The 18,805-nt window shown below is 40.1% G+C and overlaps 1 protein-coding gene across 1 annotated transcript in view; it reads left to right on the forward strand.

Moving 5' to 3' along the window:
* The window catches only part of LOC119796836 (neural-cadherin-like), a 181,977-nt gene that overhangs the window by 79,146 nt on the left and 84,026 nt on the right, over positions 1-18,805 (forward strand). Inside the window, exons 7-12 of the mRNA XM_038305585.1 lie at positions 5,629-5,771; positions 8,605-8,679; positions 8,935-9,032; positions 11,880-12,048; positions 12,658-12,828; positions 13,921-14,093. Coding sequence (XP_038161513.1) covers positions 5,629-5,771; positions 8,605-8,679; positions 8,935-9,032; positions 11,880-12,048; positions 12,658-12,828; positions 13,921-14,093 — 829 coding nt within the window. The remainder of the gene's footprint in view (positions 1-5,628; positions 5,772-8,604; positions 8,680-8,934; positions 9,033-11,879; positions 12,049-12,657; positions 12,829-13,920; positions 14,094-18,805) is intronic.

Genomic DNA, 18,805 nt, shown 5'->3' on the forward strand with positions numbered 1-18,805 from the left:
CTTCTTGACCTGCCAGTCATTTTTTTTCAGTGACCTCCATTGTTGCAGACCTCCAATGAATGCTCTTGTTGTATCGTTGGGGCGTCCGTCTCGGTAGGTGGGCGGACACACAGCCAAACACAAACAGGTGGGCAGAGAGGTGGAGAGTTGGGCAGACGAACATAGAGCTTGGAGAAAAATCATATGAAAACATGGATGCAAGGCAAGCCTGTAGAGAATACCAAAAATGGAAAACACACAAGACAACCTGTCAGATATGCAGATATAGAAAGGAGCCTAACGGCATTCAGACAAATACTTCTGCCAGACAAGCTGCAGACTGATAGAAATGCAGGCATTATTCCAGATAGTGTGTCTTGGGTGCTTTGTCAGTGTGGCTCACTAAGATTTAGATATATGCTATGAGGGAAGACAAGACATTCATGTCCAAAAAACAGTAGATGTAAGGTCTGTTCATAAAATTATTCTTCAGCTCAGACTAATTGTGACATTTGTAGAGGAAATATAAGCAGACAGGCTTATGTTTCTTGGCATGTCCTGTCAGTTTGCATTTGAATAAGTGGTAGAAGGCTAAAACAGATTGATGTAATGGAAGAACAGGCATGTGGGCCAAAGAAATGCAAACAGTCAGTTGTCCTAGCCAGCAGACAGACAGGAAGGCGTGCTCTGTCTGAGCCGGACACAACTTCACAGTTCACTGAGATGCTTCAGGAAGTAATGTTAAGGGAGTGAATGTGTCTTATCCCGTGAAGCTGACATGAGGTGGCCTTTGAGGCGGGTGACGGATTACAGGTCACTTGTGTTGCCACGGTGATTGTTGTGGCTGGCGGAGATGAATCGCCTATCAGTATTCTCCTGTAAACCATCAATCACCGCCCCCCTCAACTCCTCGCTAGAGATGCCAACACCCCACCTTGTGCACACATACTTACATGCTTTAGCAGCGGAAATGGCACCATATCTCACAGTGGATGAGTTCTGCTGACGAATCAGCTAAAACTCAGTGAGAACGCCGCCCCCTCTTATATTCTGCTTCTCTCGATCAGCCATACTCTTTTATCCTTTCGTCTTCCCCCTCTCACCCCCACATATCACTTTTACTGTCATTTCAGCCTCTGCCTTCGCCTTTGTCACCTGCTCCTCCCTGCACTTTTTTCTTTCTGTTTCACTACAGCATAGCTCCTCTTAGAAACAGGGTTCATCTCCACCCAGTGGTTCTTTGTGCCACAGAGGTATATCAGTCTACTGTGTCTCACTGGCCATCTTTGCTTCCCAGCACAACAGAGATGGCAAATCACTGCTGACATTTTAAAAGGTACTGGATCAAATGGCCCACAGTGGGCTGGGCTTGAAGAAGCGGCATTTGTTCAATGACTTCAACATCCCAGCAGACATTATCATTTGTCTCAGCTGTGGCCAGCTAAGAGGACAGGTTAAATCACTGTGACAAGTAAAAGCCACAACCATATGTCTAATCAGCCTGCTGATGCTTCAGATAGTGTAATGATTCACATTGTCTGTCTTTATGTGTTTTCTATCATTTATTTGTGTACCTTCTGTGGATCTAAGGATCTCATTTTGTTTTATGTAGGTAATTCTTCTTCATGGCTATTATGTCTATACAGTACCAGGAAACAGTATTCAGTCCTCTGTAGTTTTTTTTTCTTTTACATGTCTCTCAAACTTATAGTTATATCAGAAATGATCATATCAGACTTAATTTCATATCAGACCGGCGGCTTGCTACCAAAAAAGGTGCGGCCCTTATAGTAAGATAAAAACAAAAGAAAGGGACCACAATAGGTCAGAGGAGGAAAAAAAACATAATTAATCTTAAGCAGGATACAGTTCGAGACTGCAAAAAAAAAAAACAGCACATAGCAAACACAGATAACGGGACACCTTGCAGGCAGGCTGAGAGTTTTATATGTTGGGCAATTGTAAGGGCACACATGGTAAAAAAAATAAATAAATACATATATATATATATATATATATATATATATATATATATATATATATATATATATATATATATATATATATATATATATATATATATATATATATATAAATACTTTAAATGTGCAGTTGGTCCTTTAAAATGTTGGTAGGTATTTCAATCTGAAAAACTCACACAAAGAGAAAAGACAATTAGGAGAAATGTATTGATACAATTACTTGGTCTTTGGCGCTCAGAACTCTGCAAGAAACATAGCGCTTAATTTTGATAGATATGCATGAACGGGAGCAAAGAATAGGGCTGTTTGCCCCCCAGGCCTGAAACTGGTGGTGGAGTGGAGATGAAGTTGGTCAGTCTGTAGACTGCTGGTTAGCGAGACGGTATGCTGAGCTTTATGGGGAGATCCAGTAGATTACGTGAGCTGATACTAGAGCTTCACTCAGGGACGATGGAAGTCCAGTTGGATAACACAGGTTGAGAGAACCTGTCCATGATGAGCAAGCATGGAGCGACAGTGGAGAGGAAAAACTCCCCGTTGGAAAGAAACCTCTGGCAGAACCAGGCTCAACATGGTGGTATTCTGCCGGACGAGTTAAAATGAGACAGGGGATACGGTGAGAGTCCGAGAGGAATGACACTCTGATGAAGCTTTAGCTACTATGGTGGAGGAGGGGCTGGAGGTGGGTTGAAACTGTCTCATCTGAATGAAGTCACACAGCGCATCCACTGCCTGCACACAGGAGCAGACATGTACATATCTGAGGCCTTTAAAGATTAACTCTGGATGCCAATTGGCTTTCGTCGAGGTGTGGTTCAAAGCTGATTAGCTGTGTCACAGGTGGATGAAGGAAAGCAATGAGTTTCTTCAGTTGAACTTCTGCCTAGGCTCCATTTAGCAGTTTTAGTTTCTCTACAAAATTACCTTTGACAGTTTTGCCTCAACAGCTTCAAGTATTTTGTAATATTTTTTTGATTAGCTTTGTTTCTAGAGACTGGAGTTTGTTCACATTATTTCCAAAATATCTAAGGCTCAATCAGACTGGATGGAGAGAATTTGAGCACATCCAGTTCCAGGTGTCCAAAATCTCGATTGAATGTCAGTCTGTAGTCTGACTGAATCATTCTTAAAAAATATTTTGTCCTAAGCCATTTAACTGCAGCTCTAAATGGAAGGTGATTGCCCCATCACTAAAACCTCGAGTAATAACCTGTACCTGTACCTGTACCTTTATCCATCTTCTTATTAACTCTGACCCTGTCTGTTTAAGTTAAGGGATTTTCATGGTATGATGCTCTTTTTTAATACAAATAATTAATAATTCTACATGTTTTTCTTCTTAATGGATAGTAAAAAGAGGCCAGTAGCAAACTTTTAACAGGACTTCTTATGGCTTTCTTCACGTATCGCATATTTTTCCCACTTTCCAGGAAAAATGAAAGATACATAGGCATAGTTGTTACCTTAATACAAACTTCTTCATAAAGCATTTTTGTATGTTTGTCTTACAGACTGAATTTCAATTTTATATGCAAAATAATTTAAAAATCATACATCCTTTTCACCACTCTTAACTCCACACTTATGCTCTAGTTTGTGTAGGCATATCACATTAAATTCCAATAAAAAACATTATTTAACTGCAGCCTTGTAATGTGACAAATATGGGAAAATTGCCTTATGTTTTCATGTTTTCATTAGTATGTTTTTATGTATAAATCTGTATGTTTTAAGACAATGTCATTAATGTAGCAAATATTCCTTTATGAAGGAGTTAAAAAATTGGGTAATATCATTCTATCAAGTCTCCTCTTTTAACAATACAGAAATATAAAATACAGAAATATAAATACTGAGAGAAATCTGAATTTCTTAAATGGATTCTTTCAGGCCTGAAAGCAAACAATTTTCACTAACTGGGGCTAAAGCAAATGTCAAAATCAGAAACCAAAGTACATATGGGTTACATAAGATCTGATGAAAATTTTGTCTTTGTGTCTAAATACTAAATGTCCTTTATTGTACAAAACTCTGTTTCGTAATTTGGTAACTTCTGATATATAGTTTTTTTTCTATGCCAAGATACTACCTTTGGCTTTTTTGTCACAAGATGTTCTTTAACGATGGCATAAATGATGACTTGCACACAGAAGCCTAAATCTGCCATGAAACAGACACTCTTCAGAGATGTATATAATACAAGATCTATAGACAAGTTAATGGATGAGAAGGATACAGCGACGTAGCATACTACTGTGCAAAATATATTCCTCCCAGTTCAGCCAGTGTGGAAAAGCCACATGGATTATTAAATGTTGCAAACGCTGCTTCTGCAGCACATTGCTTCTTAATTTGACACGGGACATTGATGTGTCAGGCATAATCCACCTTTTAGGTTTAGGCATTCCTAATAGTTTACCGATGAGGAGAATCCATTAGAAGGATTGATACTAGTGCTGGGCAAGATGGGGGACAGTTTCCCACACCTGCACGTAAAACACTGAGAAGATGGAAGAGGGGATTGCTTTTTGTTAGACACCAAAATTGTTGCTGAACTGTAAGGGTTGTGTGTTTGAGCATCAGTACTCTTTTTAAAAAAAATCGATTTTGTCCTGTTTCTCTCCCCTGTCTGAGCCTGTAATCTGTGATACAGGGCATTTGCCCAGTGGGCCGCCGGTCCTATTTTCAGCATGCGAGGGCCGGCCCTCCTTAAATCATACCGGCCCCAGCACTTGCTCTCCGGCCGAAGCTCCTACCTGTGACAGTAAATAACTTAAGGAGCTCAAGGAGTAATACAATATTAACTATTTCAATGATGCATGCAGTATACATAGCCATCCTTGTTATGCACATCCTTGTGACGGTTAGCATATGGTGTAATTTGCTATTTCTTCAAACTGTAAAACCCTTCCAAAAACTAAATTATAAAAAAACTAAAATGCTTTCTTTAAACTAAACTATGATGTTCCTCTTATGTTTGGCGATTTTATATTTGAATATTTTGCAAAAATATGTTGCAGTGCATGATGGGGTTTTGCATCTAAAGGCTAGCGTTTCCCGTCTTACATGCATTGTTGCCAGGTTGGGATGTTTCCCAATCTGGCAGGTTTAGGATGGCCGTCTATGGGTAAAAAAAAAATTTCTTTAGATTTATGGCCTAAGTTTTGGCTCAAATTGGGAGAGACTTCATATATCCAGGCGGTGTATGAACATTTTTTGGGGTGTCGTTCCCAGTCCGAGCCTGGGTTGTATCATCCTATTATAACCTTCTTCTGACATGTAAAAATAAATTATTATTTAGCTATTTTTCCTATGTGTAAAACTGTTCTGTCCTTTCGGTAAAATGTGTGACAACAATTGTATCCAACAATGGCCTTGAATGTAGGTTTAAATCGACTAATCAAAATGTATGAAACAATATTTTGTACGCTATACATCACCATAGATGTTCCATGGATGTATTTTTTTTTTCCAGTTAATCATGTTGTCAAAGTTGTAGCTCTCACCTTCAGATTGTTGTTTATGGCTCTTACTTTCCACACAATAGTAAAACTTATCATAATGTTTTGCCTCATTCATGTAGGACTTACTGTAAGTCTATAAAACTTACCAAATTCATTATTTGTTCTGGTTCTCTCTGTTATCCCCAAAATTTGAATCCTTGCAGGTATCGAACATTCGTTTCCGAGGACGCCGGTCCCAACACGCTTGTTGCCACAGTCCTGGCCAAAGATCCAGATGGCGATGGCATAACCTACTCCATAACCGCAGGCAATGAAGAGAGAAACTTTGTCATTGACAGCCAGAAAGGTGATATTTCTTAATTTCCAGCTTGACATTATACTTCCACTTCTCACACTAATTGACAGGTTTGCTGTCAAATGATTTTTTTTTTCTAATGTACTGCTGCTGCAGAGGTGTGTTAAACGTCCTCTGGATAAAACGTCAAAGTGGGATGAAAGTGAAACTACTAATTTACAAAATGCAATTTCTCTGCTTTTTAAGGGCTGCTCCCTGTGCCATTAGGGTTATGAATTAATTTAATAATAATATGTTGTGGAATTTCAATACTTCTGGTGTTTTTTGTGCTTTGTAGAGAAAAAACTAATGCTTTCTAGCATAAGTGACTGCACAGTTTATCTTTTTTTATTTACCCTTTGATCTGAAACCAGTTGAAATCTCTGTGACATTTGTCACCCAACCCTTTCAATTCAATTTCACAACAACTGCTCTATCATAGCTCACATCTCCAGGCTGTGCACTGCTGGCTCCTCTTTTTTCGTGTCATCTCTTTATATTCCTTTCTGTCCTCTCTCTTTATTCTAATAATGAAAAAGTTTCATATTAATATAAAAAAAAAATATATATATATATATACACTATATTGCCAAAAGTATTTGCTCACCCATCCAAATTATTGGAATCAGGTGTTCCAATCACTTCCATGGCCACAGGTGTATAAATTCAAGCACCTAGGCATGCAGACTGTTTTTACAAACATTTGTGAAAGAATGGGTCGCTCTCAGGAGCTCAGTGAATTCCAGCGTGGAACTGTGATAGGATGCCACCTGTGCAACAAATCCAGTCGTGAAATTTCCTCGCTCCTAAATATTCCACAGTCAACTGTCAGCTGTATTATAAGAAAATGGAAGTGTTTGGGAACGACAGCAACTCAGCCACGAAGTGGTAGGCCACGTAAACTGACGGAGCGGGGTCAGCGGATGCTGACGCGCATAGTGCGAAGAGGTCGCCAACTTTCTGCAGAGTCAATCACTACAGACCTCCAAACTTCATGTAGCTCAAGAACAGTGCGCAGAGAGCTTCATGGAATGGGTTTCCATGGGCGAGCAGCTGCATCCAAGCCATACATCACCAAGTGCAATGCAAAGCGTCGGATGCGGTGGTGTAAAGCACGCCGCCACTGGACTCTAGAGCAGTGGAGACGCGTTCTCTGGAGTGACGAATCGCGCTTCTCCATCTGGCAATCTGATGGACGGGTCTGGGTTTGGCGGTTGCCAGGAGAACGGTACTTGTCTGACTGCATTGTGCCAAGTGTAAAGTTTGGTGGAGGGGGGATTATGGTGTGGGGTTGTTTTTCAGGAGCTGGGCTTGGCCCCTTAGTTCCAGTGAAAGGAACTCTGAATGCTTCAGCATACCAAGACATTTTGGACAATTCCATGCTCCCAACTTTGTGGGAACAGTTTGGAGCTGGCCCCTTCCTCTTCCAACATGACTGTGCACCAGTGCACAAAGCAAGGTCCATAAAGACATGGATGACAGAGTCTGGTGTGGATGAACTTGACTGGCCTGCACAGAGTCCTGACCTCAACCCGATAGAACACCTTTGGGATGAATTAGAGCGGAGACTGAGAGCCAGGCCTTCTCGTCTAACATCAGTGTGCGACCTCACAAATGCGCTTCTGGAAGAATGGTCAAAAATTCCCATAAACACACTCCTAAACCTTGTGGACAGCCTTCCCAGAAGAGTTGAAGCTGTTCTAGCTGCAAAGGGTGGACCGACGTCATATTGAACCCTATGGATTAGGAACGGGATGTCACTTAAGCTCATATGTGAGTCAAGGCAGGTGAGCAAATACTTTTGGCAATATAGTGTATATATATATATATATATATATATATACATACATAAATGATAAGTATTAATTTTTATATATATTTCCATCCTCGCCTCTACCGTCTTCTCTATTTTATATATCAAACTCAGGAAAGTATAATTTATTATCTAGAGAAACTGGTGTTGCAATACCAAACAAGCTTGACATTTAAGGCAGGAAGATTACTTTGTACATTCTATAGTTCACCTATTGTAATGTATTGCTGTGATAATATAATTGTCAGGTGTTGCCATTAATGGCATAGACTCTACTTTTGTCTGCATGCATCAGGAATTATAAGTTAAGGGGGAGAAGGGACCATAAGACCACTGCAAATATGTGTATTAGCATTCTGTATTTTCTTTAAGTGCATTAAAATAAATTACAAAAATGTTAAAAAAAAAAACTTGACAAGAAGATGAAAAACGAAATCTCACCATGCTCTCACTTCAGTGACTCCCCCCCCCCACACATCTTAGGCAGACTGTTTGTTCGGCAATTTTTGACATTTCTGCATTACTTTTGACGAGAAATGTTGAATCAGATCCACCATCCTGTTATCCGATCTTTTTATCTTTCCTATTATATAAAAGCAGGCAAAAGGGGCCAAGTTAAATGGCTAATAGGCTTCTGCTGAGCAATAGGGTAACTTCAAACCAGACTCCCCTCACTTCTTCCTGTTTTCACTCAAATGCTTGTGCTGCATGTGCATCTTCAGGGCAATTATTGTATCAAAAATGTACCAAAACCACAACTGTGAAATTAGTTTTTGGCTGTATGCTGCATATCAGATTTTTACCTTTTTGTGGACTTCTGTGGAGGGGCTTTTTCTTTGCTCTTCCCTCTTCATACTAGAACAGCAGCATGCAGGCTCCATTCTCTGCCATGTTTTACTGATAGCTACTTCCTCTCTATGCAGGCCCACTGTTGCAATAAGATTCTCATGACTAATGGAAAAGATGCATATGCTTTATTAGGACACAGCCTATTTTATGATGTGTATATTAATGGCTCTGAGCTTTCTGCAGGTTTGATCCGTCTGCGCTCTACTCCCCTGCCAAAGCTTCAAGGTTTGGAGTATGTCTTGAATGTAACAGCCACAGATGACAATGCATCAGCATGCAGGCTCCATTCTCTGCCATGTTTTACTGATAGCTACTTCCTCTCTATGCAGGCCCACTGTTGCAATAAGATTCTCATGACTAATGGAAAAGATGCATATGCTTTATTAGGACACAGCCTATTTTATGATGTGTATATTAATGGCTCTGAGCTTTCTGCAGGTTTGATCCGTCTGCGCTCTACTCCCCTGCCAAAGCTTCAAGGTTTGGAGTATGTCTTGAATGTAACAGCCACAGATGACAATGCATCAGGCGGGCTGCACCCTCTTAGTTCTAATGCCCGGGTCGTCGTTGGAGTTGATGACGTTAACAACAACAAACCAATATTTGAGCAGGTGAGAGTCTTTGCTAAGACATTTGGGACAGCTTATTAATTTATTTTCATATTGGAAATGTCCTAGCATATATTTATGCTCGCTCAGTTTTCCCCACTATTTTTTAAAATGTTATGCGATTCACAACTATAGAGCAGAGCAGAATCTAATTTGTAATTTTATGTAGCAGTATAATGTCAAGGATTTGTTTTTTGTTGTCCTTGTCATTGATATATGTAATTGATCTGAATGTACAGCTATTATATGGCATTACTATTTACACCACAGACCAAGCATTTCAAAACAAGATCTGATTGGTATGGAAAAAAAGCATTGCTTTGTTGCTTTCCAACTAAATAGTCATGATGGTTCTTCAAAGAAACATTTTTTCTTTTACAATTTACAGTTATAAGCCATTTCATTCTTGCTGTGACACATTCATCTTGCCTAGATTGGATGTCTTTATGGCAGTCTCCTCGACCATCAATACCTAAACTTATGTAACGATTGTTTATGCATCTCAATAAAAGCAAAGTCTGATCATGCAGTGACAATATCTTGTTATCCATCAAGCTTATAGTGATTTTTTTATGCATGGCCCTTTGACTGTAAATTTCAAGTTGCTGTAAAATGTATTGCCTCAGTTAACCTTGTCTCATTTTTTTAATTAAACAACAGTTGTTTTTGTTTATTTCTAAGCAAGATCATCATCTCTTCCGCCCACGTCACAAAGGTTGTGTTGTATGAGAAGTTAGAAGCAATTTTGCATGCTCCGTGGGCCGCTATCTACTTCTTCCCCTTAAGTTGATTCAGCTCCTTGTTAATTTAAATTTAAATTAATTTTGTACTGAAATATTCGCATTTTGTTCAAACATACTTGTCTTTAATACCTGTAGGTAATCACATATCTGCCCTTTATTGCCTCCCAGTTAAAAACATTAGGTTATATTTATTTTTGTGATGAATCCATCTAAATAATTATAATAAAAAAACACACTCTTACCTAATGTTTAATTTAATTGTAAAAGGTCTTCTTAAAATATTTGATTATAACTCAGAGGTGTGAATCTGTTCTCCATTTTGACTAGTTTACATGTGGAGAATTTGGGAGATCCTCATTCCAAATCAAAATGATATAACTGTAAAGTGACCCACTGTAGTAACACATTTGAAATGGAGAGTGTGTGCTTTAGGAACATCTGTTGCATGTGGACATTGTGGCTTAAGTTGACATTAGAACCATGAACTTCAGTGTGCATTGAAGAGGATTTTATTTTAAATGTGTAGATGAGAGTCAGCCCTTCTTCAACTAAAGTCAGTCATGTGCAAAAGAAAGTGGACTTGACAATTCAGATTGTGGATCAATATCTACCATGAATAGGCAAGTTTTAGTGGTTTGGTTCTTTGATTTTACTTTGCAGGACTCAAGGAAAATGGACGAGTTCATCATGTGATTGAAAGGCTACATTGCTTAGGACTTTTGTGGTAAAAAAGTGTGCCAAAAAGAGGATTTCAATTGAAAGGCTCCTCTAAATTCTTCACCTTTACAGTACATGGGTTATCAAGAAATATCTTATGGATTGAAAAAATTTGTTCTGACTAAAGTAGCTAAATATATATATATATTCCTTTAAGTGAGGTGGCTTATCTCTAATAGGATGAGGAGGTGTATCATTTTGGGGAGCTTGGAGAAGAGCTTTAACTGAGGTGGTTTTGTCATTGGATACCTTTTTGATAAATCTCTTTTAAAGGTTTAATATCTATGTCACAAAGAGAGGAGACACAAACACAATGGGGTGTAGGAAAGCCTTGGGAGGGTGCTGGAGGGTTTCTGTGTGTAAAAGAAAGCCTGGCATTGGTAGTTGACCTATAATCTGACATTATATAAGTAGCTAGCTATAAATTTGTTGATGGACTATTTTCATTCCACCTCTTTATACTGTTATGCCTTATTATTTTATTCATATTCTTGGAGTCTGTTGAGGATGATCTAAAATCTGCAGAAATAAAAAAAAACATGACTGTATTTTGGTGGCTGGCCCAACCCTTATCACTGTCATGCAGTTCTGCGTAATTCGGACTTCTCTTAAACTTCAGTCGTGCCTCCCTCTTCTCTCACCAGCTCTCTAATTTTCTTGGAATTCTAATTTCGCAGGCTTCCCTCTCTCTCTTTCCCAAGGGTTTCTATTAGTCTGCACAACCCACTCTATCTTTAGGCAATCTGTCGGGATTTCAACTGATTTATTAATAAAAGTGCAGTATCATCACAATATGCTGCACCTTCTTAATGAACTTCCTCCCTAATTAGAAATGACGAACTTCCTAGAGGACGCTGGCACATGGAGCCTGCGTTCCTGTGGTGTTCTGGGCCATATGCAAACTCTCTGCAACTTTTGCTTTTGCTAAGTTGTACTTATGAACAGCTATAGAATTAATGTTTTAGGATTCTGAATTTCTTTGAACAGCTAAAGAACACCCTCTGCTCACGTGTTTTGACCCCTCTCATCTCAGTCCAAACTCATTCTTCGAAAACTCAAAATGTTTTTCTCTGTAATAGCCATTCTATCAGAAAAGAGAACCATTCCTAATATGGTACATATGCAAAAACAAAAACTGTTGACTGTTGGCTCCCCAAAATAATTTAGTTCAAGTGTTTTCCATAGATGTGTGCTCCTGATTTAATAATTGTTACATTACATTAATCTACTGTGCATGTCCGACTGATCTTGAAGCTATTTGATTTACTTTAAATCTTGTATTCTCAGTAATGCAACACTTCCTGACAATATGCCGTACATAACAATCCTTCCTTGTGCTATTTGTCTATGCTTTGTCTTCCTCTTCTTCCTCCCCCGCTCTTTATCTCAGTGCCAGCAGTACCGAGAGCAGGCTTCAGTGCTGGAGAACCAGCCGGCGGGGACTTTTGTGTTGCAAGTGCATGCAGTGGATGCAGATGAGGGAGCAAATGGGAAAGTGAAATATGGCTTAATGCATAGAGACAGCGCCATGCCTGCCTTCAGAATTTATCCAGACACAGGTAAAGAGTTGTGGATTGTTGCAGGGCAAAATTGGTCTCAATTATACATGAAACAAAGTGTATCCTGTAGATAGACAGATCTGCAGTTAAATGGTACCTGACATCTGTAATGATCATTGTAAAACAAAATGTAATATGTGAGATGAGTAATGCATTGAGAAGACAGGCCTTAGAGAAGATGTTTAATTATTTATAATTTTAATATGAGATGTCCATGGTGTAAGAATATAAGTGACAAAACATATAACTGAGCAGAGGTCTGAGGTTTATAGTATCTCTTCAGTGTGAAAAATGGTTTAACATAACTGCTTGAAATGTTAATTTGTCAAGTTACGTTTTCCGTCAATCATTTTCTCTCTAGCTTTGGTTGTTTCTTCTTTTAACTTAACACTTAATCACAAAGTTTTGCACTTCTTCAAAGGGAGACTTGAATTGCTAAGTATAAATTCATAATTGTTTACTTGTCTGGGCTTATGGATTGATGGATGGATGGACTCAGTTGAGAGAATTGGAAAACCGCTGAACGGATGAGTGAATTTATAAGCAATCATGTGTGTATATTTGCCAGAGGGTTGATGAAGGGCCTTGATTATGGTTCTGACTTTACAGGAGTGATTGTGACAGCTCTACGCTTCGACAGGGAGCGGCAGAGAGAGTATTCAATTACAGTAACGGCCACTGATTGGGCAGAGGAGCCGCTCATTGGCATCTGTCAGCTCGCCATACAGATACTGGACCAGAATGATAACAGCCCCAAGTTTGAGAATTTGCGCTATGAGTGTAAGTGTTGGACATATATTATTCATGAGCCAAACATAGTAAAAGTGAAGCCTAGCCAGAACAATAAACAATACAAAGACATAAATAGACAAGGCAGATGTGCTTTATCCTGCTTTATCAACCAATTTGATAAAAAAAAAAAGTCCATACATAAAAAAGATGCTTTTGTTTATAGTTAAAATATTACTTTTTTAATGCACTTTGTGCTTCTTTCTGGTCTAAAATGTAGTACAAATAAAAATATGTCTGGTACCATTTATTTAAATGATCACTGTAGGTTTGTATTGGTGGATCGAATTGATCGTAGTTTTGTCTAATGTGTGCCAAATAAAAGCCATTAGGTGGTCTTTCTGCTAACGTGTAAAATAGTGATATAGACAATTAAAGGAAGAAAGTCTAGTTTATGAGAACTGTTTTGGGCAACACAAAACCAATCATCCCCTAACTAAGAGTTCCTTTAGAATTTTGACTTTTTCTGATTACCTAATAAAGAAACACCTTGTTGAAGTTTCCACGAATCTTAATGGGCATGGATGTTATATTGATGTAGAGCTTTTCATTACCAAATTGATTCTTTCTATTTTAAGCCAACAACATTTTTGAACCTTTTTTTAAATTAAGGGTAGCAGGGTCAGACAATTAAATTTTTGAAATAATTAGGTCATTCACAACCATAATTGTTTTTGAATGGATAAAAAAGAAACCCAGACATTTTAAATAAGCTTAGACAGTTCTACTAGAGTGGTGATTAGTCAACCAAATACACAAGCTTTTTCATAGCTACTGAAAATTGGTGGCTGAGATGCAATTTGCTGAGAGACATCAAAAAGATTTCTCCTACTATAGAAGTCCGGCATAAGAATCGTGCTCCAAACTGTTATTTACATTGATTGAAGTTGTGTCTAGAAGAAAAAAAAAACCCTCAAAATGATTAATAATAGTCAATGTTAAGATTCACTCCTGTGGTAGCTTTATGGATATTTCCCATGATAACTGGATCTGATGTGACCTTCATCATCTTTCACCTTGTGCTAAGTAAAAAGAACACAAATGTTTATTTAGTTATGACAAATAATTTGTTTTTCTCCTTAGATTTTTTAAGAGAAGACACTTTGGTTGGTACCAGTTTCCTTCGTGTTGCAGCTCATGATGATGATTTTGGCACTAATGCAGCCATTACTTACTCCATGTCACTGGAGCAGCCTGAGTACCTGCAGGTCAACCCTGTGACTGGATGGGTCTTTGTCAACCAGCCCATATCTCAGGTATGTCGGCATTCACTAGGTCTTTCAGCAAGCACACATGAATATATAAATTCATGTTTACTGTCTTTATAAGGGCTTTGTATTTATTTGCATTAATTGTTCATTAAATGAGAAGTCCGGAATAATCAATGGATCATTATCTATACCTAAAACTAATACGCTCGCTGTGATTTGATGAATTAAGCATTAATTAGTAAAAAAATAAAAACAATAATATTTATTGCCCAAATATACTAACAGCTCACTCTTGACATCTTTCGGCAGTGAAGTCACGTTGTGGTAAGCCGAAGGCCATTCTCTCAGCTTTACAAGCAAAATCAAAATTTGATTCCTAATCCTTCACGGATTCGTCGTTTGATTGCCAACTTGAAGAGGGAGGATTTTCCATTGAACTTCTGGCCAGAGAAAAAACATGTAATATGTAGCCAACATTTCGAAGAACAATGTTTTCAAGATGAGTTGGATAATAGCGTGTTGTGACAAACACCATATACAGCATTGGAACTTGCTCAACAGCCAATACCACACTGTGACTTCACAAACCAGTAGTTGGCAATAGTGTTCTTTGACAAACATGGATGTCTCCAGTAAAGCAAATTCAAATGAAAATTACTATAATTAAAAACGCTTTTCATTTATTGAACATTATGTAATAATTTCATATTTAAAGTACTTTCAGAAGTTTGAATTCTGATTATGACCAGACTTCTCCTTTAACTCATATGGCCTAACCCAAACCCGACCCTAAGCCTTAATAGAACCACTGCCAGATACAACTAACCATGACCTAAACTTAATTTACACCACCATATCCTCATTTTCCAAAAATTGCTTAATTTTGCTGGTAAATTATTAGAAACAGATATCTCTCAGCAGCAAGTAGAAGTCCACACACAGTACAACACACACATGCACAGTCGAAATGGCTGCATTAGATAGTAGCCCGTGGGTCTGTGTCAACAAAGTTAATGAACAAGTCCCATCAAACTGCCTCTGTCTGCGACTACCATTTTGCTCTCTTTTCTCAGGGGTTTTTGCATATGGGAAGCACCACAGAGAAAAAAAAAAACAGTTCAAGCTAAACAAATGATTCAAAGCATATTTAACAATGTCAGATTCCTGTAGGTAAATTTGAAGACTACCACGCTAGGCTGAGTTGTAAAAGAAAGTACTTATCCTCTTGCTTGCTGCTGATGACTGTTAATGGATGGAAAACATTTTAGAAGCCATTTATCACACAGAGCAGCTGCATCCTTAATTACTCTGACTTTCATGCATTGAATTTAAGACATTTTTGGTGCCATTTATAGTCTCATACTTTAGAAGGAAAACTGGCTGCAATTGGCAACCAACATTTTTTTCAAATGTTTTAAAGGCATGTTGAAGACTGTCATTATGCATCCAACCTTAATGCAAGCTGTAACACTAGTACACTACAAAATTGTCATGATGGGTTCACTGATGAGACCCAGTTATGCAGAACACCACGGAGACGGAAACAGGAGTAAAAGTTTAACAATGTTTATTGTTCACAAGCACATGGAATATTGTCTGGAACTGGTTCAGGCCTGGGGACTGGTTCACTGGAGTCTGTGTAGATAACAGAGCAGTTAGCTTTGAGAGCAATGGGGTTTGGGTTAGAGATGTTCAGATTAATACCTTGAGGGTTCCGGTTTGAGTTCAGAGAGAGGGGCTGTTGAGTCCAGAGAAGGTTTGTTTTCAGCAGAGTCCAATAACTGCTTCAGCGTCTTACTTCTCATGAGGGTGCAGACCTTGGCTTTGGGTTTCCAGCTCTTAAACCAGAGCTGCATGGGAAATCCAGAGAAGAGTCTTCGGGTTTGGCTCAGAGGGCAGGCTCGGTAGTCTAAGCTCCTCCAGAGCTTACAAAGAGAAACAGGTTTCCTGGAAACAGAAAGACAAAGGATTAGAATCCTAGTAGGACTCAGAGGGCAATAAAAGATTTCTCAGAAGGTTCTTTGGCTCAGGTGCTAACCAACTAGATTCAACACTGCGGCGTCGAGGCAAGGTCTGAAGACAGCTTTTATACTGTGGATCCTCTGATGATGGAATGAGCCACAGGTGCGTCGAAGGCTCGGCTCAGGAGGATCCACGGCGGACTCTGCTGGAGGAAGGTGGTACTTCTCCAGCTCCCAACAAAAATAGTCACTAACCATATTGATAAATGAGAGAATAAAATAAATCCCTCTGTTCAGTTTAGGACCTCCTATTATTGTACAAATAGTTTTTCCTTAAGCAGTTTTAAAAGATATTTTCTCTGTGGGAGCTATAGTTAACAACATTCATTCTTCTTTTAGCTGTGAGCGGTCATTTATTATTTTCTATTATAAACTGAGGCTCCCAACAGTACCCCCCCCTCAACGACTGCCTCTTGGCGGTCCGGAAGACGTCGATGGCAGGGAGCGCTCATACTCCTCGATCAATGAAGGATCGAGGATGTAGGAGCCGGGAACCCACTGGCGATCCTCCGGAATGTAGCCCTCCCAATCGACGAGGTACTGCCAACCACGACCTCGCCGACGGGAGTCCACGATCCGGCGGACGGTGAAGGCTAGATGACCATCGACTTCCAGGGTGGGTGGAGGGGAGTCAGATGGTGGGCACAAGGGACTTGAGATGACTGGCTTAACTTGGGAGACGTGGAACGTGGGATGGATGCGGAGAGTCGGAGGTAGTTGGAGGCGTATGGCTGACGGGTTGATGACCTGGGTAATCCTGTATGGACCAATGTACCTGGGTGAAAGCTTACGAGACATCCCCTTGAGGGGGATGTCCCGAGTGGATAGCCATACCTCCTGTCCGACAGTGTACTCAGGGGCCGGGCATCTCCTGGAGTCAGCAAAACGTTTGGTTGTCTCGGAGGAGCGATTGAGAGTAGTGATGGTTTCCCTCCAGATGCGCTGGCATCGACGGATGTGTTGGTTTACAGACTGGACTGAGATTTCTCTTTAGTCTGCGGGAAAAAGAGGTGGTTGATAGCCAAGACTGACCTGAAATAGGGATTGTCCGGTGGAGGCTGATTTGAGGGAATTGTGGGCGTACTCGATCCAGGTAATGTACTGACTCCAGTCGGTGGGATTATTTGACGTTAAACAGCGGAGGGTGGACTCGAGCTGCTGATTCATTCGTTCAGTTTGTCTGTTAGACTGTGGATGGTAGCCAGAGGTTAGCGAGGACTTACAATTGAGAGCAGAGCAGAAGGCCTTCCAGACTTGGGAGATGAATTGAGGTCCGCGATCTGAAAGAATCTCCTGGGGAATCCCATGTAACCGGAAGACGTGTTTGATCAGAAGCTGGGCGGTTTGGAAAGCCGTGGGAAGTTTTCTAAGAGGGATCAGATGACAGGACTTTGAAAATCGGTCAACAATGGTGAAGATCGTAGACATACCTCGGGAGATGGGTAGACCAGTGACGAAGTCTATAGCAATGTGGGACCAAGGGCGCGAGGGGACTGGAAGAGGATGCAGCAGACCTGAAGGTGGTTGGTGAGAGGCTTTGTTTCTGGCGCAGGTGGCACAAGCCAAGACATACTCCTTGACATCTTTATGTAGAGTAGGCCACCAGAAACGTCTAGATATTAAAGCTACTGTTCTGCTCACCCCCGGATGAGCGGAAAATTTGGCAGCATGCATCCACTGTATCAGGCGAGCTCTAACAGAAGACGGGACATATGTTCGATTAGCAGGAGCGTTACCTGGGTCAGGTTCAGAAGCCAGGGCTGAGTTTATAAGATCGGTGATCTCCCATGTAACCACTCCAACAGTGCAGGATGCTGGTAGGACTGGTTCAGGTGTCTCGGGTTGATCAGCGGAGTAAAGACGAGAGAGAGAGTCGGGTTTGACGTTCTTGAATCCGGGTCTGTAAGAAATAATGAGGTTGAAGCGAGAGAAAAATAGGGACCACCTGGATTGACGAGGGTTGGCTTGTTTAGCTGATTGGATGTAAGCAAGATTCTTGTGATCAGTCCAGACAAGAATCTGGTGCTCAGCTCCTTCCAACCAGTGTCTCCATTCCTCCAATGCCAGTTTTATGGCCAAAAGTTCTCGGTCTCCAACGTCGTAGTTTTGCTCTGCAGAGGAAAGTCTACGAGAAAAATAGGCACAAGGATGAACCTTTTGATCTGAGTCAAGTCTTTGTGATAACACAGCACCCACTCCAGAGTCGGAAGCGTCAACCTCAAGGATGAATTGTTTTGCTGGATCGGGTTGGATTAGCAATGGAGCTCTGGAAAACAAGTTTTTTAGTTTAACAAATGCAGCTTGCGCCTCGGGGGTCCATTGGAAGGTTCTTTTGACTAATGTTAGGGAGGTTAGAGGGAGAGCTGTTGGCTGTAATTTCTGATGAATCTCCGGTAAAAGTTGGCGAAACCCAGGAATCTCTGTAACTGTTTTCGATTTTCGGGCACAGGCCAATCCAAGACTGCTTTTATCTTATCTTCTGAAGGTTTAATCTGCCCACCCTCGAGCACAAACCCCAAAAAGGTGACTGAAGACTGATGAAACTCGCATTTTTCGGCTTTGACGAAGAGTTTATTTTCAAGTAGTCTTTGTAACACTAGGCGGACATGTTTCTTGTGATCTGAATAGTTCTTGGAATAAATGAGTATGTCATCGATGTAAACAAACACGAATACATTCAGGAAGTCTCTGAGAACGTCGTTAACCAGGGCTTGGAAACATGCAGGGGCATTAGTT

Source organism: Cyprinodon tularosa, unplaced genomic scaffold (genome assembly GCF_016077235.1).
Source record: "Cyprinodon tularosa strain WSP-4 unplaced genomic scaffold, ASM1607723v1 ctg56, whole genome shotgun sequence".
Lineage (NCBI taxonomy): Eukaryota > Metazoa > Chordata > Actinopteri > Cyprinodontiformes > Cyprinodontidae > Cyprinodon > Cyprinodon tularosa.